General features: G+C 39.8%; 1 protein-coding gene across 3 annotated transcripts in view; it reads left to right on the top strand.

The window, feature by feature from the left end:
• slit3 (slit homolog 3 (Drosophila)) overlaps window positions 1-16,821 on the top strand; it is a 185,955-nt gene that overhangs the window by 159,019 nt on the left and 10,115 nt on the right. For all 3 annotated transcript variants that reach the window (XM_051127821.1, XM_051127822.1, XM_051127824.1), the window contains 9 exons: window positions 60-131; window positions 649-812; window positions 2,496-2,620; window positions 4,122-4,219; window positions 7,108-7,247; window positions 9,564-9,657; window positions 10,397-10,534; window positions 11,567-11,801; window positions 14,163-14,293. In XM_051127821.1, coding sequence (XP_050983778.1) covers window positions 60-131; window positions 649-812; window positions 2,496-2,620; window positions 4,122-4,219; window positions 7,108-7,247; window positions 9,564-9,657; window positions 10,397-10,534; window positions 11,567-11,801; window positions 14,163-14,293 — 1,197 coding nt within the window. The remainder of the gene's footprint in view (window positions 1-59; window positions 132-648; window positions 813-2,495; window positions 2,621-4,121; window positions 4,220-7,107; window positions 7,248-9,563; window positions 9,658-10,396; window positions 10,535-11,566; window positions 11,802-14,162; window positions 14,294-16,821) is intronic.

Raw genomic sequence — 16,821 nt, 5'->3', positions numbered from 1 at the left:
TGGAAGCACTCCCAGAGCTCCATGCTTTTTTTCATTTCCTTTTCATTCTTCTCTTTCAGAACCCTCCACGGAAATGACCTTTCAACTATTCCGGAGGGAGCCTTCAGCCACTTGACATCTCTGTCTCATCTGTAAGTGTGTGTGTGTGTGTGTGTGTGTCAGTGTAAAAGCTGCTCTCTCTGCCTTAATTAATGATAGACTCCCAGACTCAACCTTAGAGACCAACTCAGGTCTTTAGACTCGATGTAAGTTTTACCTCATTACCGGGTGCAACCTAGAGAGAGTGCAGCCTTGTGCTCCGCGCTCAGAGACTGAGCCCCACAGGAAATCTTTGTAAATTTTATTACAGCTAAAAGGCATCTATTATGGAGGCTTATGGCGGTGTTGTTTTTTTCCTCTCCGGCTGTAGTTCCTCTTGCCGGGGCTACTGTAGCTCCTTGTTTCCTCATTGAAAAGAACTGTCAGAAAAAATCCCTATTGAGGAATAAAGGGCCTGTTGAATTGAAGGAAGTGCAATTGGGATGGCTGTAGTAAGCGAAGAAGTTGAAGAGTTGTATTCACATAGAATAAACCACTAGACCAGCGAATCATACTGATATTCCAATGCATCTTTTAAACAAAGTTTAACATCAGGTTTCTGTGATCCAGTGCTCTAGGTGCAAACCCTCTGTACTGTGACTGTGAGCTGCGTTGGTTGTCTCAGTGGGTGAAAGCTGGGTTTAAAGAGCCTGGCATCGCCCGCTGCACTGGACCACCTGACATGGCGGACCGACTCCTGCTTACCACCCCTCTCAGTCAATTCCAGTGCAAAGGTGAGTCTCATTTCTGTCTGTCTTCTCTTTTGATGGTTAACAAATCTGCCTCAGACATGTTAAGCCATGGTTTTCTTATGGCAAATGCAGATTTAAATTTAAATCTTGAGTCAATTTCCACCCTCTTTTACATATTCTGTCCTTTTCTATTGTGTATATCAGTAAAAAGTCTCCAAAAAGAAAACTTCTAAAAAGTAAGCAAAACAAAAATAGATATAAAGCTGTCACTGGAGCAGTATCCTAAGGCACAAAAGCTAAAAGGTACATCTTTGTACCTTATTTATCCCTAAATGGTACACATCAACACCTTAAAGGTACATATTAGTACATAAAATGTGCATAATAGTACTTTTTGAAAAGGTACCACCCCACACTTTTTCTGAAAGTGTTTAAGGCAGGCATTCGCAATAGCATTGTTTTAGTAATAAATCATATTTCAGAATGAAACAAGATATCTGAGGAGGAAAAAAAAAATGTTGGGTGTGACTTGATTTTATTCAGTCAGAATTGACTGGATCATGAAAAGTAGACATTACATACCAGAATGGAGTGAGATTGAAAAATAATATAAGAGAGCAGTGTTTTAACAACAGCTAAAACTGTTAAAAAATGATTTTGTTAACTGAAATAAAGCTGAAATTAATTTAAATAAGATTTAAATATTATAATATTAAAACTTTAAAAACAAAAATTAGAGAGAAAAAGTGCGGTTCCCACAATGTTAAAAAATTATTAAAAATAGTAAATGATGTTTATCTGAAAGTGTAATGATGCAAACATGTTTTCTGTGAGGGCTAGGTTTAGGGTTAGGGTTGGGTTAGGGGATAGACAATATCGTTTGGTCAGTATAAAATCTATAGAAGTCTATGGAAAGTCCCCACAATTTACAAAAACAAACATGTGTGTGTGTGTGTGTGTGTGTGTGTGTGTGTAAGTACTAAAAACCTAAAACTGAAAATAATTATGAAACTAAATAGAAATGTGTAAGAGCACTTAACATAATTAAGACAAAAATAAAAAATGTAAAAAATTAATTAAAAAAAATTAATTAAAAAGAAATAATAATAATAAATGCATAATGTAATAGTACATAAATAATGCAAACATAACAGTTTCAGAGGGAAAGACAATTTATTATATGTGACTTCGGACCACAAAATCAGTCATAAGAGTCTTTTTTTTTTTTTTTTAATTGAGATTTATACATCATCTGATAGCTTAAATAAGCTTTCCATTGATGTGTGGTTTGTTAGGATAGGACAATATGTGGCCAAGATACAGCTATTATAAAATTTGGAATCTGAGGGTGCACCAAAAAATTTAAATATTGAGAAAATCGCCTTTAAATTTGTTCTTAGCAATGTTTATTACTAATCAGAAATTAAGTTCTGATATCTTTATAATAGGAAATTTACAAAATATCTTCATGGAACTTAATATAAGAAAAATCAATCATTTTGACCTATAAAAATGTATGTACCCATACTACATACAACATATTTTAGTAACGTTTTTTTTTTTTTTTTTTTCTAGTAGTAACCTGCACTGATAAATTGTTTGGCGTGTAAATATGGTCCAGTTTTTCTCATGTTGACCTTAATCTCACCTCCATTCCCTTTTATTTCTTATTCCCTTTCTCCTCCACACATTTATGCTTCACAATTTGTGTTGTGTGTCTTTCAGGTCCAGCAGATTTGAATCTGATGTCCAAGTGCGCCCCCTGTCTGGCAACTCCCTGTCAGAACAACGGCACATGTGTGAGTGATGTCACGGGCTCCTACCACTGCACCTGCCCTTTTGGCTACAAGGTGAGTGAACATCCAACGCCCCACATACAGTATATCCTTGGGTAGCATCTTTCCTGTCCTCCTGCACATGTGTACAGAATATTCCTATGAGTTATGTGCATCATTACATGCAAGAGAGCCTCATCCGTCTTCCCGAGCTGAACTCTGTGTATCTGAAGTTTCTTGATTAGTTCCTATTGTACTCAGGTAGGCGTTGTTTGTGTAGTGAATACATAGTCAGTGGTGCGACCTTGGCGGTGGGGTCTTGGGCTGTTGGCGAATGCATTGCAAGAGATGTGAAGAATGCGAGTTGCTCTTCGAAGGCAATTTATTCAGAGACAAGCAGCTTTGAGAAATGATAAGTGTGACCGGGCAGGAGCGTACAAAAATGTAAATTATGCGGCATCAATAGCAGTTCACCGCTGTGAGTTTGAACAGATTGCTTTTATAAACATAAACCAAACTTTAGACCATCATTTCAAGCAGACTGGGTTGCTGATGCACATCCGAAAACCACTCAAAATCCCAAACGAACCAAAGTTTGACATCAAACAGACTCGCTTCCACACAAAAAGCGCTTAGCAAATGTGTGTGCGTGTCCTGGATGCAGCATGCAATCATTACCCTTTTGTTTGGTTATGGGATTCCTGTCAGTGTTGTTCTGTTGAAGAACAGATAAGAGCTTAACCCTTTGCCCTCTACACGACAGAACCAATGAGCTGTCTTTTAATTAAAACTGCAGCTCTCAAGGTCAGTTGCAGGTGTGCGTCTGTCCTCGAAATAAGTGAAGATTAATTAGAATGTTCTTGAGTACTGAATTAAGTCCAACATGGGAAGAAAGAAAGAGAAAAAAAACAGGGGCTGAGAGAAAGAAAACAGCCATATGGGCCCTTTGAGGAAAGCAGAGGAAACAGGCATATCAGTGGCAAAAGCCTTTGTCTGAAATTGAAATGGAGAGTGTTAGTCATGGAGTTAACAGCCCCAGAGTGTAAAAGGATCAGGACACAACATACATCTTCCGTAAACCATGATATTAAACTAAACTCAGCTCTGGGCCTGGATATAGAAGTAGTAAACAAACAAAATTTTTACATTTGCTGAGGAAAATGTGAGTGGTGCTTGTCTGTGCAAAACTAGCCCCCACAATGCTGCAGGATAGGCTATGCAGTTAATATGTTCTGAGTGTTTTTATTATGTTGCTATGTGGTTGCCGGGATGTTCTGGATGGTAGTTAAAGGTTAAGGTATTAAAAACAGATTCCTAATTACAAGTATGAGCAACAATAATAGCCATAAAAAGCACCGCTAATCATTGCCTTTAATGTCCACTCCTTAACCCTGTTTGAAAGGTAAATTGCGATTAGCATTTAACTTGACATTTTACTCAGAACTCATCATGTAATACTGTAGATTATGGCTTTTTATTCCTTTAACCTCTTCACCTTTCAGAGTAGCCTTCTGATTGTGTTAAACCTGAGTTCTTTCTTTTTTCATCCATGCTCACTGTGTTTTTCTTTCCTCAGGGTCGTAACTGTGAGATCCCCATTAACGCCTGCATCAGCCTGCCATGTATTAATGGAGGCACGTGCCATCTCACGCCCGGATTGGACGGGCACTACAGGTACATCCAGACTTTTACAAATGATATTTTGTCAGCCATCAAATAGCTGTGAAGTTGTTGGACCAGTGGCCTCATGCTGGCAACACAAGTCTGAATGTAGCCTGCACAGTGTTTCCGCTATCGCTATGAATACAAGTGTCAAAAAGGATATAAATAAGATTTAAAAACCGAAATAATTTAATTTGAAAGTCCTGTGTTAAAATGCACATCTGGACAAAATCTCTGCATTAAAAATTCAAAGCTTGTAACACCCCAGCATATTTGAAAGAAGCAAGAGACAGGCGGATTGTTGTAATGGCACAATAAATGTCCCCTGTGTCCTATAAATCACCCAGCAACTTTGGTAATGTCACGTTAGGCCTCTATTCAATTTCTGTAGGGCAGCCGCTTTACATCCAGCAGGAATAGAGTTGCACAATAACTTAGCAAAAAAGCAGCAAATGAGCTCAGAGATTTGTGTGTTTTTATGTGTCTGGGGGTGGAATATATCGGTTGCTGGCGTAGCCCCTGAGAGTTGGCAGCCAGAGGGCAGGGACTGGGTGGAAGGGTACAGATGGGTGTGGGTTCTGCTAAACACTGAGATAAGTTTTACTGCTATTGCTCAAAAAGTCTCCATGGAGATGGAGGTTTATCAAACACTGAGCCTGAGTTACTGATGGATCTGACCTACAAGACTTACGGATAGCAACAGAAAGGCAAAACAACAGAGAGAAATACAAATATTAAGGGCTGCTTGGAATTCTCGTAGGTAAATTGCAATGATGTATTTGAGACTAGCTCATTTGAGTCAAGTCAAGGCAGAGACCAGAACAGGGTTGAATCTGAGTCAAGAGCAAAAAACAGAAGAGGTCGAGTCTGAGTCAGGCCCAAGACCAGAACACATTGAGTCTGAGTCAAGACTAAGACCAGAAGAGGATCGAACCTGATTTAAGACCAAGTACAGAAAAAGGGTTGAGTCTGAGCCAAGACCGAGATCAGAAAAGGGTTGAGTCTGAATGAAGAACAATACCAGAATAGATTTAGTCTGAGTCAAGACCGGGATCAGAAGAAGGTCGAGTCTGAGTCAAGAGCGAGGCCAGAAGACATTGAGTCTGCGTGAAGACTAAGACCAGAAGAGAACTGAGCCTGATTTAAGACCAAAACCACAAAAGGGTCGAGTCTGAGTCAAGACTGAGATCAAGAGCATCCAGTCTAAGTCAAGGTCGACATCAAAAGAAGGTTGAGTCTAAATCAAGACCAAGACCTGAAGAGGGTGGAGTCTGAGTGAAAGCCACAACCAGAAGAGGGTCAAGTCTGAGTCACAAGCCAAAACCAAAGAGATTGAGTCTAAATCAAGACTGAGACCAGAAAAGGGTCAAGGCTGAGATCAGAAGAGGGTTGAGACGGAGGCCAGAAGAGGGTCAAGTCTGAGTCACAAACGAAATCAGAAAAGACAGAGTCTGAATCAAGACCAAGGCCAGAAGAGGATTGAGTCTGAGTCAAGGCTGAGGCCAGAGGACATTGAGTCTGAGCCAAGGCTAAGACCAGTAAAAGATTGAGACTGATTTAAGACCAAGCCCAGAAAAGGGGTCGAGTCTGAGTCAAGACTGAGATCAAAAGAGGGTTGAATCTGATTCAAAACCAAGACCTAAGAAGAGTCGAGTCTGAGTAAAGGCCGCGACCAGAAGAGGTCGAATCTCAGTCACAAGCAAAACCAGAAGAGACTGCGTCTGAATCAAGGCAGAGACCAGAAGAGGGTCAAGTCTGAGTCACAAGCTAAACCAGAAGAGATCAAGTCTGAATCAAGACCAAGATCAGAAGAGGGTCGAGTCTGAGTCACAAGCGAAATCAAAAGAGACCGAGTCTGAATCAAGACCAGGGCCAGAAGAGGGTGAAGTCTGAGTCGAGGCCAAGATCAGAAGAGGGTCAAGTCTGAGTCACAAGTGAAACCAGAAGAGATTGAGTCTGAGTCGAGACCAGAAGAGCATCAAGTTCGAGTTAAGACTGAGATTAGGAGAGAGTCAAGTCAGTTCAACATCAGAAGAGGGTTGACTCTAATTTAAGACGAAGACCGGAAAAGGGTCGAATGTGATTGAAGACAGAGACCAGAAGAGGGTTGAGTCTGCGTCAAGATGGATCCTCATGCTCCCAACAAAACAAGACCAATACAATGAAGATATGATTTTAAACTCAAATCGAGGGCCAAGACCATGAAATTGTGGGTTTGGACTCCGACCTGAGGATCAAGACAAAGAACATCAAAATATTGTCTTAGACTCATATTCAAGGATCAAGACCATGAAAATACGGCGTCAGACACAAGGACCGAGACCATTTTGGCTTAGACTCAAATGAGCTGGTTCTGCTATCATTTAGTCATCATCATATTGCTTGTTTTGGTGGAACAAAAGAAGATGTTTAGCAGAACATTCAGGCTGAATATTTTCCTTCAAAAAAGTTGATGGTGACAAATAACAATCAAGATTAGATAGATCCATGCCATAAAAGTGACTTTAAATCTACCGAAGATCTTTTTCCAAAATCCTGATATTCCCAATAAACAAGAACTTACAGAGTGTTGTAAATAAATATCATTTTTTGTTCATGCCAGCATTATCATTTGTGGCTGAACTGTCCCTGTAATGTGTTCAGTATGTGTTAAAACCAGAACTCAGTGTTCCTGTTGGCTGTGAGCAGTGCACTAATGAAGGATGTTGGGTTGACATTTAAAGACCAAACAATGAGACACGAATGGCAACAAATGACACTGGTCTGGCTGCAGACTTGAAAAAAATTAGTCTGCCAGTATCAGGGTGTCACCCAACAGTGCTAAATCACTGAAACCCATGTGTTTCCTTTTCTAACATTTGAAGTATTGATCATTGCCCTGTGCCTTCCCATTCTTCTAGCTGTGTTTGTCCGCCTGGTTATGAGGGCCAGCAGTGTGAGCTGAATCCTGATGACTGTGAAGACAACGACTGTGAAAATAACTCCACCTGTGTGGACGGCATCAACAACTACACCTGCGTCTGCCCTCCTAACTACAGAGGTACCAGTTAAACCAGTCTATAAACGCATTCAGACCGTTTCAGACTCTTTGTTACCATTTTCCGTCATATTGCCCTATTTGTCTGTCTCAGTCTTACCACAATGAGGCCAGTTCACTGGCAAGACTGTGCCAATTGCATTTATATCCTCCAGCCACAACTGAGGTGGCTAAGAAAACATAAGGAAACCAAAATAATATACATGTTAAGACTGGTAGTGGGCAGTTTTACTAAACAAACCAGCTTTTGACAGAAGCCCTGACTCGGCGGATTTAAAGTTCAGCTGTTGTTAAAACCGTCTGTTCATTTCCACTTCAGATCTGCCAAGTGCCGTCCAGTGGCACCACTGCTCTTGTTCTCTCTTCTTTGCCTCAAAATAGGAAGTGCAACTGCTCCTAGCGGGCCCTGTCATTATAACGGCATTCCTCTTTGCCACCTCCCTTGGAGCGGGTACAGTTGCTGTAGAGAGAGTGTACTTGCTGCGGTATAAGCCTGGCCACATCCTTAAGCTTGTAAGGCACACACAGCTGTCCGGTTAAAGAGTGCAGTCTTAAACTGAGTTTTAAAGCAAGCAAGAGAGAAATGCTATTGCTCAGAGGTTGATCTTAATGGAGATCTCAGTTATGTTTCATGAAATTATCCACTTTGGCTCAGGGGTTTCCTCTGAAAGAAAAATTAAAATAGAAATAGGAACTCATTTGCTTTCACAAAAATCAAAAATTTGTCTTGCATGCAGGAAGTATGCAGTGCTCATCTTATTCTCTCCATTTCACTGTCATCTGTAGCAGACTGGGTATAGATCAGACACCCAACGCAGAATATATTTTTCATTAGTTTCATATAAAAAAGTATGTAATTATGTGGCTGAAATGAAAAAGGAGAAGGAAGGTTTGAACATTTAATATACTGATTATGTTTTCTCTCCTGTTTCAACAATGCGCCCATGGGCATTGTGGGACTTGTATTGTTATATTTTACAGCTACACTGAAACTTAAACTACCATTCAGAAGTTTGGGGTTGGTAAGATTTTCTTCTTTCTGAAAGAAATTAATACTTTTATTCAACAAGGACACATTAAACTGATCAGAAGTGACAGTTTAGACATTTATAATGTTTCTTTTTCAGATAAATGCTGTTCTTTGTCAGCATATGAGAATGATTTCTGAAGGATCATGTGACACTGAATGCCGAAGTAATGGCTGCTGAAAATTCAGCTTTGCATCACAGAAATAAATTGCATTTTATTATACATTCAAATAGAAATATTTGAATTATTTGTAATAATATTTTACAGCATTGCAATTTACAGTATATTTAAATGCAGCCTTCTTTAAAAAAGCATTAAAAACCATACACACCCCCAACTTTTGAACATTAGTGTTAAGTTAGCATACTGACTGAAAAAATGACACAAAATGTCATTATGCCCCAAACAAGGCAATTAGGTAAATCAATCTTTACACTTTGTCAAAGGTCAAGTCTTTTAAAGATTCATGCCTTCTCCATTTTCATTGTATTTCCATATCTCAGTTTGTATTTTACCAAATGTGGGTTTGTTCTGTATTAACATCAGTCAGTACAAATCTTACCACCGACATCCAGATTTGATTTAAAAACCCACAGCTTGAGCTCTTTTCCAGCCTGAGAGGTGCATGCAGGAAACATCAGCTGTAGACACCGACTGCACTGATTCCCTGAAGAACACACACAGTTGCTGCAGAAAGGGTCTAGAGGAAATTGGCCTGGCAGCAGACCACCTAAACCCTGTCTCGAGGGCCTGAGCACAGAGAGGGTACATCTGTTTCTGAGCTGCCGCCGTGCCATGCAACTAGCAACACCAGCGCAAGTGTGCAGGACAGGAAATGCTAGAAATCTGGATGAACGAGTGCAGAGATGTGGAGTTTGGTTAAACCCAGAACGCCCCGTTGCAGGGCCGGACGTCTTACAGCAGGTGGACGGGAACAGGGAACGTATTGAAGGTTCTGGTTGGCAGTGATTTAGTGCTTTCGAATGGACCCCGCTGAGCCGTGTGCTCTAGAAAGACTTTGCCATCACACAAAGATGTTTTCAGTTGAGCCTAGAGGAGAAAAAGCCCCACACAGTCTAAATGCTGGCAGATGGTGTGAGCGGCGAAAACACCTCAAGGAGGGTCGTGACACACATGCTGTATATTCAGTCAAAGAGTTCCTTTAGACGCACAACTGTGAACTTCAGCTGTAGACAGAAGCCTTGAGTACTTCAGCATGTGATAAACCTCTGGACGCCGGGAGAGGGCAACTGTTAGAGTCATTTGTTCTTTTCTTTGTGTTTCTCTTAGGTGATCTGTGTGAGGAGGTGATTGACCCCTGTCTGCCCGGGTTTGACCTCTGCCAACATGACTCCAAGTGTGTTCCCCTCAGTAAGGGCTACAGGTGAGTGTGTGAGCTCCTATAGGCAGAACTTCACAAGAAAGACAACATGACCTTCCTGTGCTGCATATCTCATTGCACATATACATGTGAAACGTGGTACACATATAGATCTCATCAAGCCGAACAACGTTCGCACTGCATGTCATTAGCTCCGCCCAACAGGAAGTCGGATATTCAGGGCAATCAGTGCATATATATGCATATTTTCCAAAAAAAAAAAAAAATATATATATATACACTACCTCTCAAAAGTTTGGGATCAGTAAGACTTGTAATGTTTTCAAAAAAGTCTCTTCAGCTAATCAAGACTGCATTTATTTAATCAAAAATACAGAAAATAATACTGCAAAATGTTTTTACAATATAAAATAATGTTTCAATATTCTTTAAAATATAATTTATTCCTGTGGTGCAAAGCTGAATTTTCATCAGCTGTTTCATCATCAGTCTTAAATGTCACATGATCCTTCAGAAATCATTCTAATATGTTGATTTATTATTAGAATTATCAATGTTAGAAACAGTTGTGCTGCCAAATATTTTTTTTGAAACCTGTGATTCTTTTTTTCAGGATTCATTAATAAATAACAAGTTAAAAAGAACAGCATTTATTCAAAATATAAATCTAATGCACTAATGCACTCTATGGTTGAAGCAGTGTTTTTAACTTACCTAGTGTTAGGATATACCCCCTTTTTTTTTGCATCTAAACTGTTGTTGATTTGTTGTTTGTTTTCAGGTGTGAATGTTTGCCTGGTTATGTTGGCCAGCACTGTGAGCAGGATTACAACGATTGTCTGGAGAACAAATGTCAGCATGGAGCAGAGTGTAATGACGCCATCAACGGATACACGTGTGTGTGCAAGGAGGGGTTCAGGTGAGTCTCATTCATTTTTCACAATCTCACACGTGCAATAACTTAGATAAATAAGCACACACCATAGAATTCTGTTGTTAATTACTGTAAAACTACTAAAACTACTGAAGACTAATCCAGACCTACACCGAATTATATTATTCTAATATTTTTAATAATAATATGTGACCCTGGACCACACGTTCCTTTAAGATATTTTGTAAATTTCCTACCATAAATATATTAAAACTTAATTTTTGATTAGTAAAATGCATTGCTAAAAACCTTTATTTGGACAACTTTAAAGGTGATTTTCTCAGTACTGTGATAAAAGTAAAAGTATGTTAGTAATCACTCAAAAACCATGCACATACTTTTCTGAAAACTAGGAAACTTGCGCACCTGCGTTCATTATGATTATGAAAAGCTTGATAAATGATGCAAACGTATACACGCTTATACACACCAAGCTTCTGTTGCTCTTTTGTTATATGATAGTGTGTAGTTAAATCTGACATGCACAGACGATGAATATCCATATGGCTAATTATAACACTAGCGTGTGTGTGTGCGTGTGTGGCATTGTACAGAAGAACAATAGCTCTCTCCCCAGCATCCCTCACTCCACCACGGCTACTAATTAAGGGCCTGATGGTGTCTTGAGCCCTACATTAATCTGGCTTACCACCCGTCCTGACACTCTATCAATATTCTAACACTGTCTTCATCTCTTGTGTGAATTAGATTTAAGAAAGTAAGAAAGAGAGAAAGTTAAAACTGCTTGAAAAATTGCTTGTTTTCAATAATAAACTTCACACTTTGACAGTGAAGGCTGGAGTTATGATGCAGAAAATTCAGCATTGCATCACAGGAATAAATTACATTTTAAAATATATTCAAAGAGAACATTGTTATTTTAAACAGTAATAATATTTTAGTTTTTACTGTATTTTTTCATCAAATAAATGCAGCCCTGGTATGCATAAAATCCTAATTATTCCAAATTTCTGAATGTAAATTGCCTTATATATCTCTCCCTTTTTCTTTTCTTAGTGGGCTGTTTTGTGAGACACCTCCACCAATGATATTACTCCAGAAGACGAGTCCATGTGATCAGTCATACTGTCAAAATGGAGCGCAGTGTCTGATCGTGGAGGGCGAGCCCGTGTGTCGTTGTCCACCCGGCTCCAAATGTCATAAGATGGTCACAGTACACTTCCTCGGCAAAGATACCTATCTAGAACTCTCAGGAGCCAAGATGCGACCACCCATGCACATATCCCTCCAGGTATGCCTGTAACCACTTCCTGTAATGGCTAACAAAGGGTCCCAGATCAGTTTCTGTAATACAGACCTCACATATCATTAGACCCAGGATAGTCTGGGTATCACCCAAACTCACATCTGCAGCCACGAGAAGTGATCTCCCTCTCTGTCTAGGTCTTTTTTCATCTGCAGTGCATGGTCTAAACCAGCTTTGGCCTCTCTGACATTATGAGAATGTCACCTCTTGTCCACCTGCGTGAATAATTCTTCTCCAGAGGACATATATTATGGTAATAGAGGTTGAGCCGGCTGTTATCCGTTGCAATCAGGGGCCCTGCGTAACCGCTAGATCTGCTGCAAATGAGCCTATCTTCTCACCGTCAAGAGGGCACACTAATGTTAATTAAAGTAGGAGAAATTAAAAAGAGCTCCGTAGCTGTTTATCTCCTTGTGGACGTCAGCATCTCTCTGTGTTGGTTTCGCTTAGTGCATCTGCAGACGGAGAGGCCTTTGTGAGTTAAGTAATAGTGCATTGGAAGTGTTGTTTTCTAAACCAAGTCTGAATTTTTGGCAAGAAGTAAACGTGGACAATGAGGTTTTTAAAAATGAGACTGTGTATCTCTATGATCTGTGAAGTTCAAACTGCAATGTTACGATGTTATATATGAGATGTCTAAAATTCACAGGCCATTCAGATTAGCAATGTCAGGAATTTTCGTAGATGTTTTAAAATTAATAAATAAATTGATACAGCGAGATGTGTAAGAATCCAAATACCATGTTCATAAAGTTTCGTCTTCTAACAAAAAACAGATTTTTTTTAGGGGTTCAAGCACATAGCATGTAAAACTGATCATGCTGGCCAAACCGTAAATCGTAGAGACTTGAAACTTGGAGGGATGGTAGTACTCACACTGCCTACAATGTGACCAAGGCTCACCCCAATCGGCTTGACGGGGGCGGTATAGCGAACAAAAGTATGAAATCGATCGGAACTCGTAAACTGTCAGTCACAGGCTCAAGTGTCTTATGTCATTGGAATCCTTGTCTCATAGTGGACAAAACACATGGCCAAAATTGCCAAACTCAGAACACTTATGTAAGAGCTTAATCTGAGGTCACAGGAAAAAAACTGCAGAGTTTGGCCACTTAAAGGTAACATTAGAGGGGGAAAAAACATAAAAATGGCTGTAACTGTACAACCATTTGTCCTTCCAACATGAAAATTGGTGTGCATGGCCTTGGTCCAACGTGCCACAAGTGTCTATAAGGACATTTGTGCATCTCAGAAAACATTGGCCGTGAAGAACGGAGGCTGATCAGAACGAAACTTGGTGGGGCTGTTCAACTCATGGCCCCAAAGGTCTGAGAGAAATTTGAAAGAAACCAATTCTATGGACTCTCTAGGTCAATAATTATCAAAAAAATGTTGAAAATTACCCTTTGGGTGGCTATAATGGGGTCGTTTAGAAAAGGGGCCTGTCCAAATTGACCCAAAATCCTATAAAGCCTAAAGGAAAACTCAAAACTTCACGAATCCTGGTGAGCACGTGCGATAGATGATTCTAAACAAGCATGCAAAGTTTTAAGGAGATTGGACCATAGCTGTTGCTATGTTAAAAAAACTAACTCAAAAACAATGTATTTCTACGGTAAATTACCTGGATTTGCCAAAAATGCTTTTTTAATTTTGGTGGCTACAGCTTTGCTAAATAATATTTAATGCTTATGTGTCTTAAGCACTTAAACCCTTCATGTGAAACCCTTCACCCTTGCACTTCATGTGAAATATTTCTAAATATTTCACAGCTTTCGCTCCGCTCGTGTTAACAGGCTCTAAAAGCCAACACGTTTGGGAGCTGCAAATTTAGAAAAGCAATCAAATTAGGTTGCTTTTTTTATTTCTTAGTAAAACTGTGCTAAACAGCGTTAATGACTTGGTCCTCCTGTGACATATCGGCTGACAGAAACCGAATACAGGGACACATTAACTGCTCATATGCCTCCAGGATATGAATGTAAGCAGTCCACTTGGTCTCAACTGATGTGTAGAGGGGCTTCAACACTCCATAAGCCATCAACTGCTCTTTTCTTTCCTTTCGTCCTGGTGCTTATATATAAACGTGAGCTGTTTTCCATCACAGCTTGCTCACAGGCGTTCCGTTTGATGCCCTCGACTAAACAGGGAGTTAAGTGTCAGACCTGCGGCGGTTCTCTCTCAGTGTGCATGTCGTATTGAAATAGTGTGCTTATCGCACACTCTTGATTGTTTTGTACATCCCTCTTTTACCCTTCCACCTCAATCTTCAGAAGTCTTCCTGCTGTTCTCCTTGACTGATCTTTTGCTGTCTTTTTCTCATTTCCCTCCTCTCTGTCTTTGTAGGTAGCCACAGAGAAGGACAATGGCATTCTGTTGTATAAAGAGGACCACGACCCACTCGCACTAGAGCTGTACCAGGGACACATACGTTTGATCTATGATGTTGCCAAATACCCCCCAACCACAGTGTACAGGTGAGGATATGACACACACACACACACACACTCTGTAGGCAGACTTTTTAAAGTTTTACCTTTAAAAATTCTGTCAAAGAGGCATCTTTGTACTAGGGGTGTGCTATAGTGACAAGAAATTAAATAGCTTTTTTTCCACAAAAAAATGATTATTAAACAGTATTTTGTTTATTGTGATTTTATGCTGTTACCTAGGCTGGTTTAGGTCTGTCATGGATAAATAAATATGACACTAAAACCACCAGTAGGTGGCGACAAGCCCCTGTCTGAATGAGTGATTCACTGAATCATTCATTCAAATGATTGCATTCTCTTTTTCTAGACGTTTTTTGGAAACAAACAGTTTTTTGCATGTATTCATGCAGTTGAGGTTAAAAGTTTACATCCCCCTTTCAGAATATTTTACCACAATAAGAGGGATTATACAAAATGCATGTTATTGTTTATTTTGCACTGACCTGAATAAGGTATTTCACATGTTTGCATATAGTCCACAAGAGAAAAATATAAAAATTCAAATGTTTACATCCCCTTGATTCTTAATACTGTGTTGTTACCTGAATGATGCACAGCTGTATTTTTTTTTATTTTTTTTTTTTTTGTTAGTGATAGTTGTTCATGAGTCCCTTGTTTGTCCTGAACAGTTAAACTGCCTGCTGTTCTTCAGAAAAATCCTTCAGGTCTCACAAACTCTTTGGTTTCCCAGCATTTTTGTGTATTTAAACCCTTTCCAACAATGACTGCATGATTTTGAGATCCATCTTTTTACACTGAGGACACCTAAGGGACTCATTTGCCACTATTACAGAAGGTTCAAACGCTCATTGTTGCTCCACAGGGAAAAACCATGCAATAAGAATAAGATGCAATAAGAGCAATACATTTTTTCTTATTCTAAGAAAAATATCATATTTTTTCATTTAGCACTGCCCTTCAGAGGCTACTGAAGATAGTTACATGTTTCCCAGAAGACAAAATATGTTAAATTTACACCAATCTTCAAATTCAATACGTTTTGAACACAGTATTATGATTCAAGGGGATGTATACTTTTGAACGGGGTCATGAGAAATATATTATTTAGGTCAGTACCAAAACAGTAACATGCATTTTGTATGATCCCTCCTATTTTGGTAAAATAATTAACATTTTGCAGATTCTGAAAGGGGGATGTAAACTTTTGACCTCAGCTGTACATACTCTGTAGTGTCAGCTTACACAGCTGATAAATATCACACACCTATACTTTGTGCCTTATTTACCCCTAAAAGGTTCATAGTAGTACTCTAAGCTACTAATATAAAATACAGAGCTGTCACTTTAAGGGCAGCGCCCCAAAGACAAGCTGTTGTATAAGGTAATTCACAAGACAAGATGGGCTTTTAATAAAACTTGGCTGTCTATGAGTAGAAAGGCAATTTTTTAAATTGTTGCTACATGAGCAAACAGAAAAAAGGAGCTGTGGTTTTCCCTCTTGCCAAAAGGTAGGAAAACACCCATAATGCACGACTCTGTCTGACTGTCCATTAGTGGGAATACAACATGCCTTGCTGGGAAAGTTGATTAAAATGGACTCAAATGTAATTCATAAATAGTAAATATAATTTAAAATGCTCTTTTTAGCCAGTATTTGTGTATGCCATGTATATTTATGTTTAATAGAGCATTGCATTGTTAACTAGCAACATGTTAACGGCAGAATCAGTTGCAGGTCTCCAATGCGCCTCACATGAGGAATGTTATTTGTGGCTGCCTATGTAGAACATTCCAAATTAGTCACTTAAGAAGTTCCATTTTAGTTACGATGCTCTCTTAGAAGCCAGCTGCATCTTTAGCTCACTAGGATTTGTAACAGACCCACAATCACACTTCTGTTCTACACAGTAAACAATCCCATACAGCCAGCCGTTTCTGCTGCACCATAATCTAAATAGATATATACCACCCGAAATTACTTCAAAACATCAAACATACACTCTCATTCATCTTCCATAAAAACGGAGGCCCCCTGCTCTCATCCAGAATAGTTTGGAGTGAATAAGGCGTGTTTGCGGGTACGTTTGCTCCCCGTTCTCAGGGAGATTTAATCCCCGTAAGCTCGTGGCACATCGTAAAACCATATAGGAGCCCCGGCTTTACATGACCTGCTTGAATCTGCCTCAGGCGAGAGCTTGCTTCTCTCGCCCGGTTCCCATGCGAACGCTTCCTTGCTGCAGCGCCGTGATTTCTATGCTCATTGGAGCCCCCATAAACACAGAGCTCTTAGCCCTCACCTCCTGCCCTTTCAGCAGACAACGGGCTTGTTGAGTCTGGCGCAGATGGTGCCTGACTCCGGCGTGATGGGTCACTGCGGATGTGATTAAGCAAGCGCAGGCTCTGTAATGGGTTTCAAGAGCCCAGATTCAAGCTTTTAAATCCAGTCTACACACAAACCTAATGACAGCGTAGTTTCAAAGCATTTCTAGATAGAAATCGGTGTCCTTGTCTGGTTAAGAATGCGTATGTGGCGTAAATCAGGGTCTCCGGCA

The sequence above is a fragment of the Labeo rohita genome, chromosome 14 (genome assembly GCF_022985175.1).
Source record: "Labeo rohita strain BAU-BD-2019 chromosome 14, IGBB_LRoh.1.0, whole genome shotgun sequence".
Classification (NCBI taxonomy): domain Eukaryota; kingdom Metazoa; phylum Chordata; class Actinopteri; order Cypriniformes; family Cyprinidae; genus Labeo; species Labeo rohita.
The sequence above is the reverse complement of the archived record's forward strand: the minus strand, read 5'-3'. Positions and strand labels throughout refer to the sequence as shown.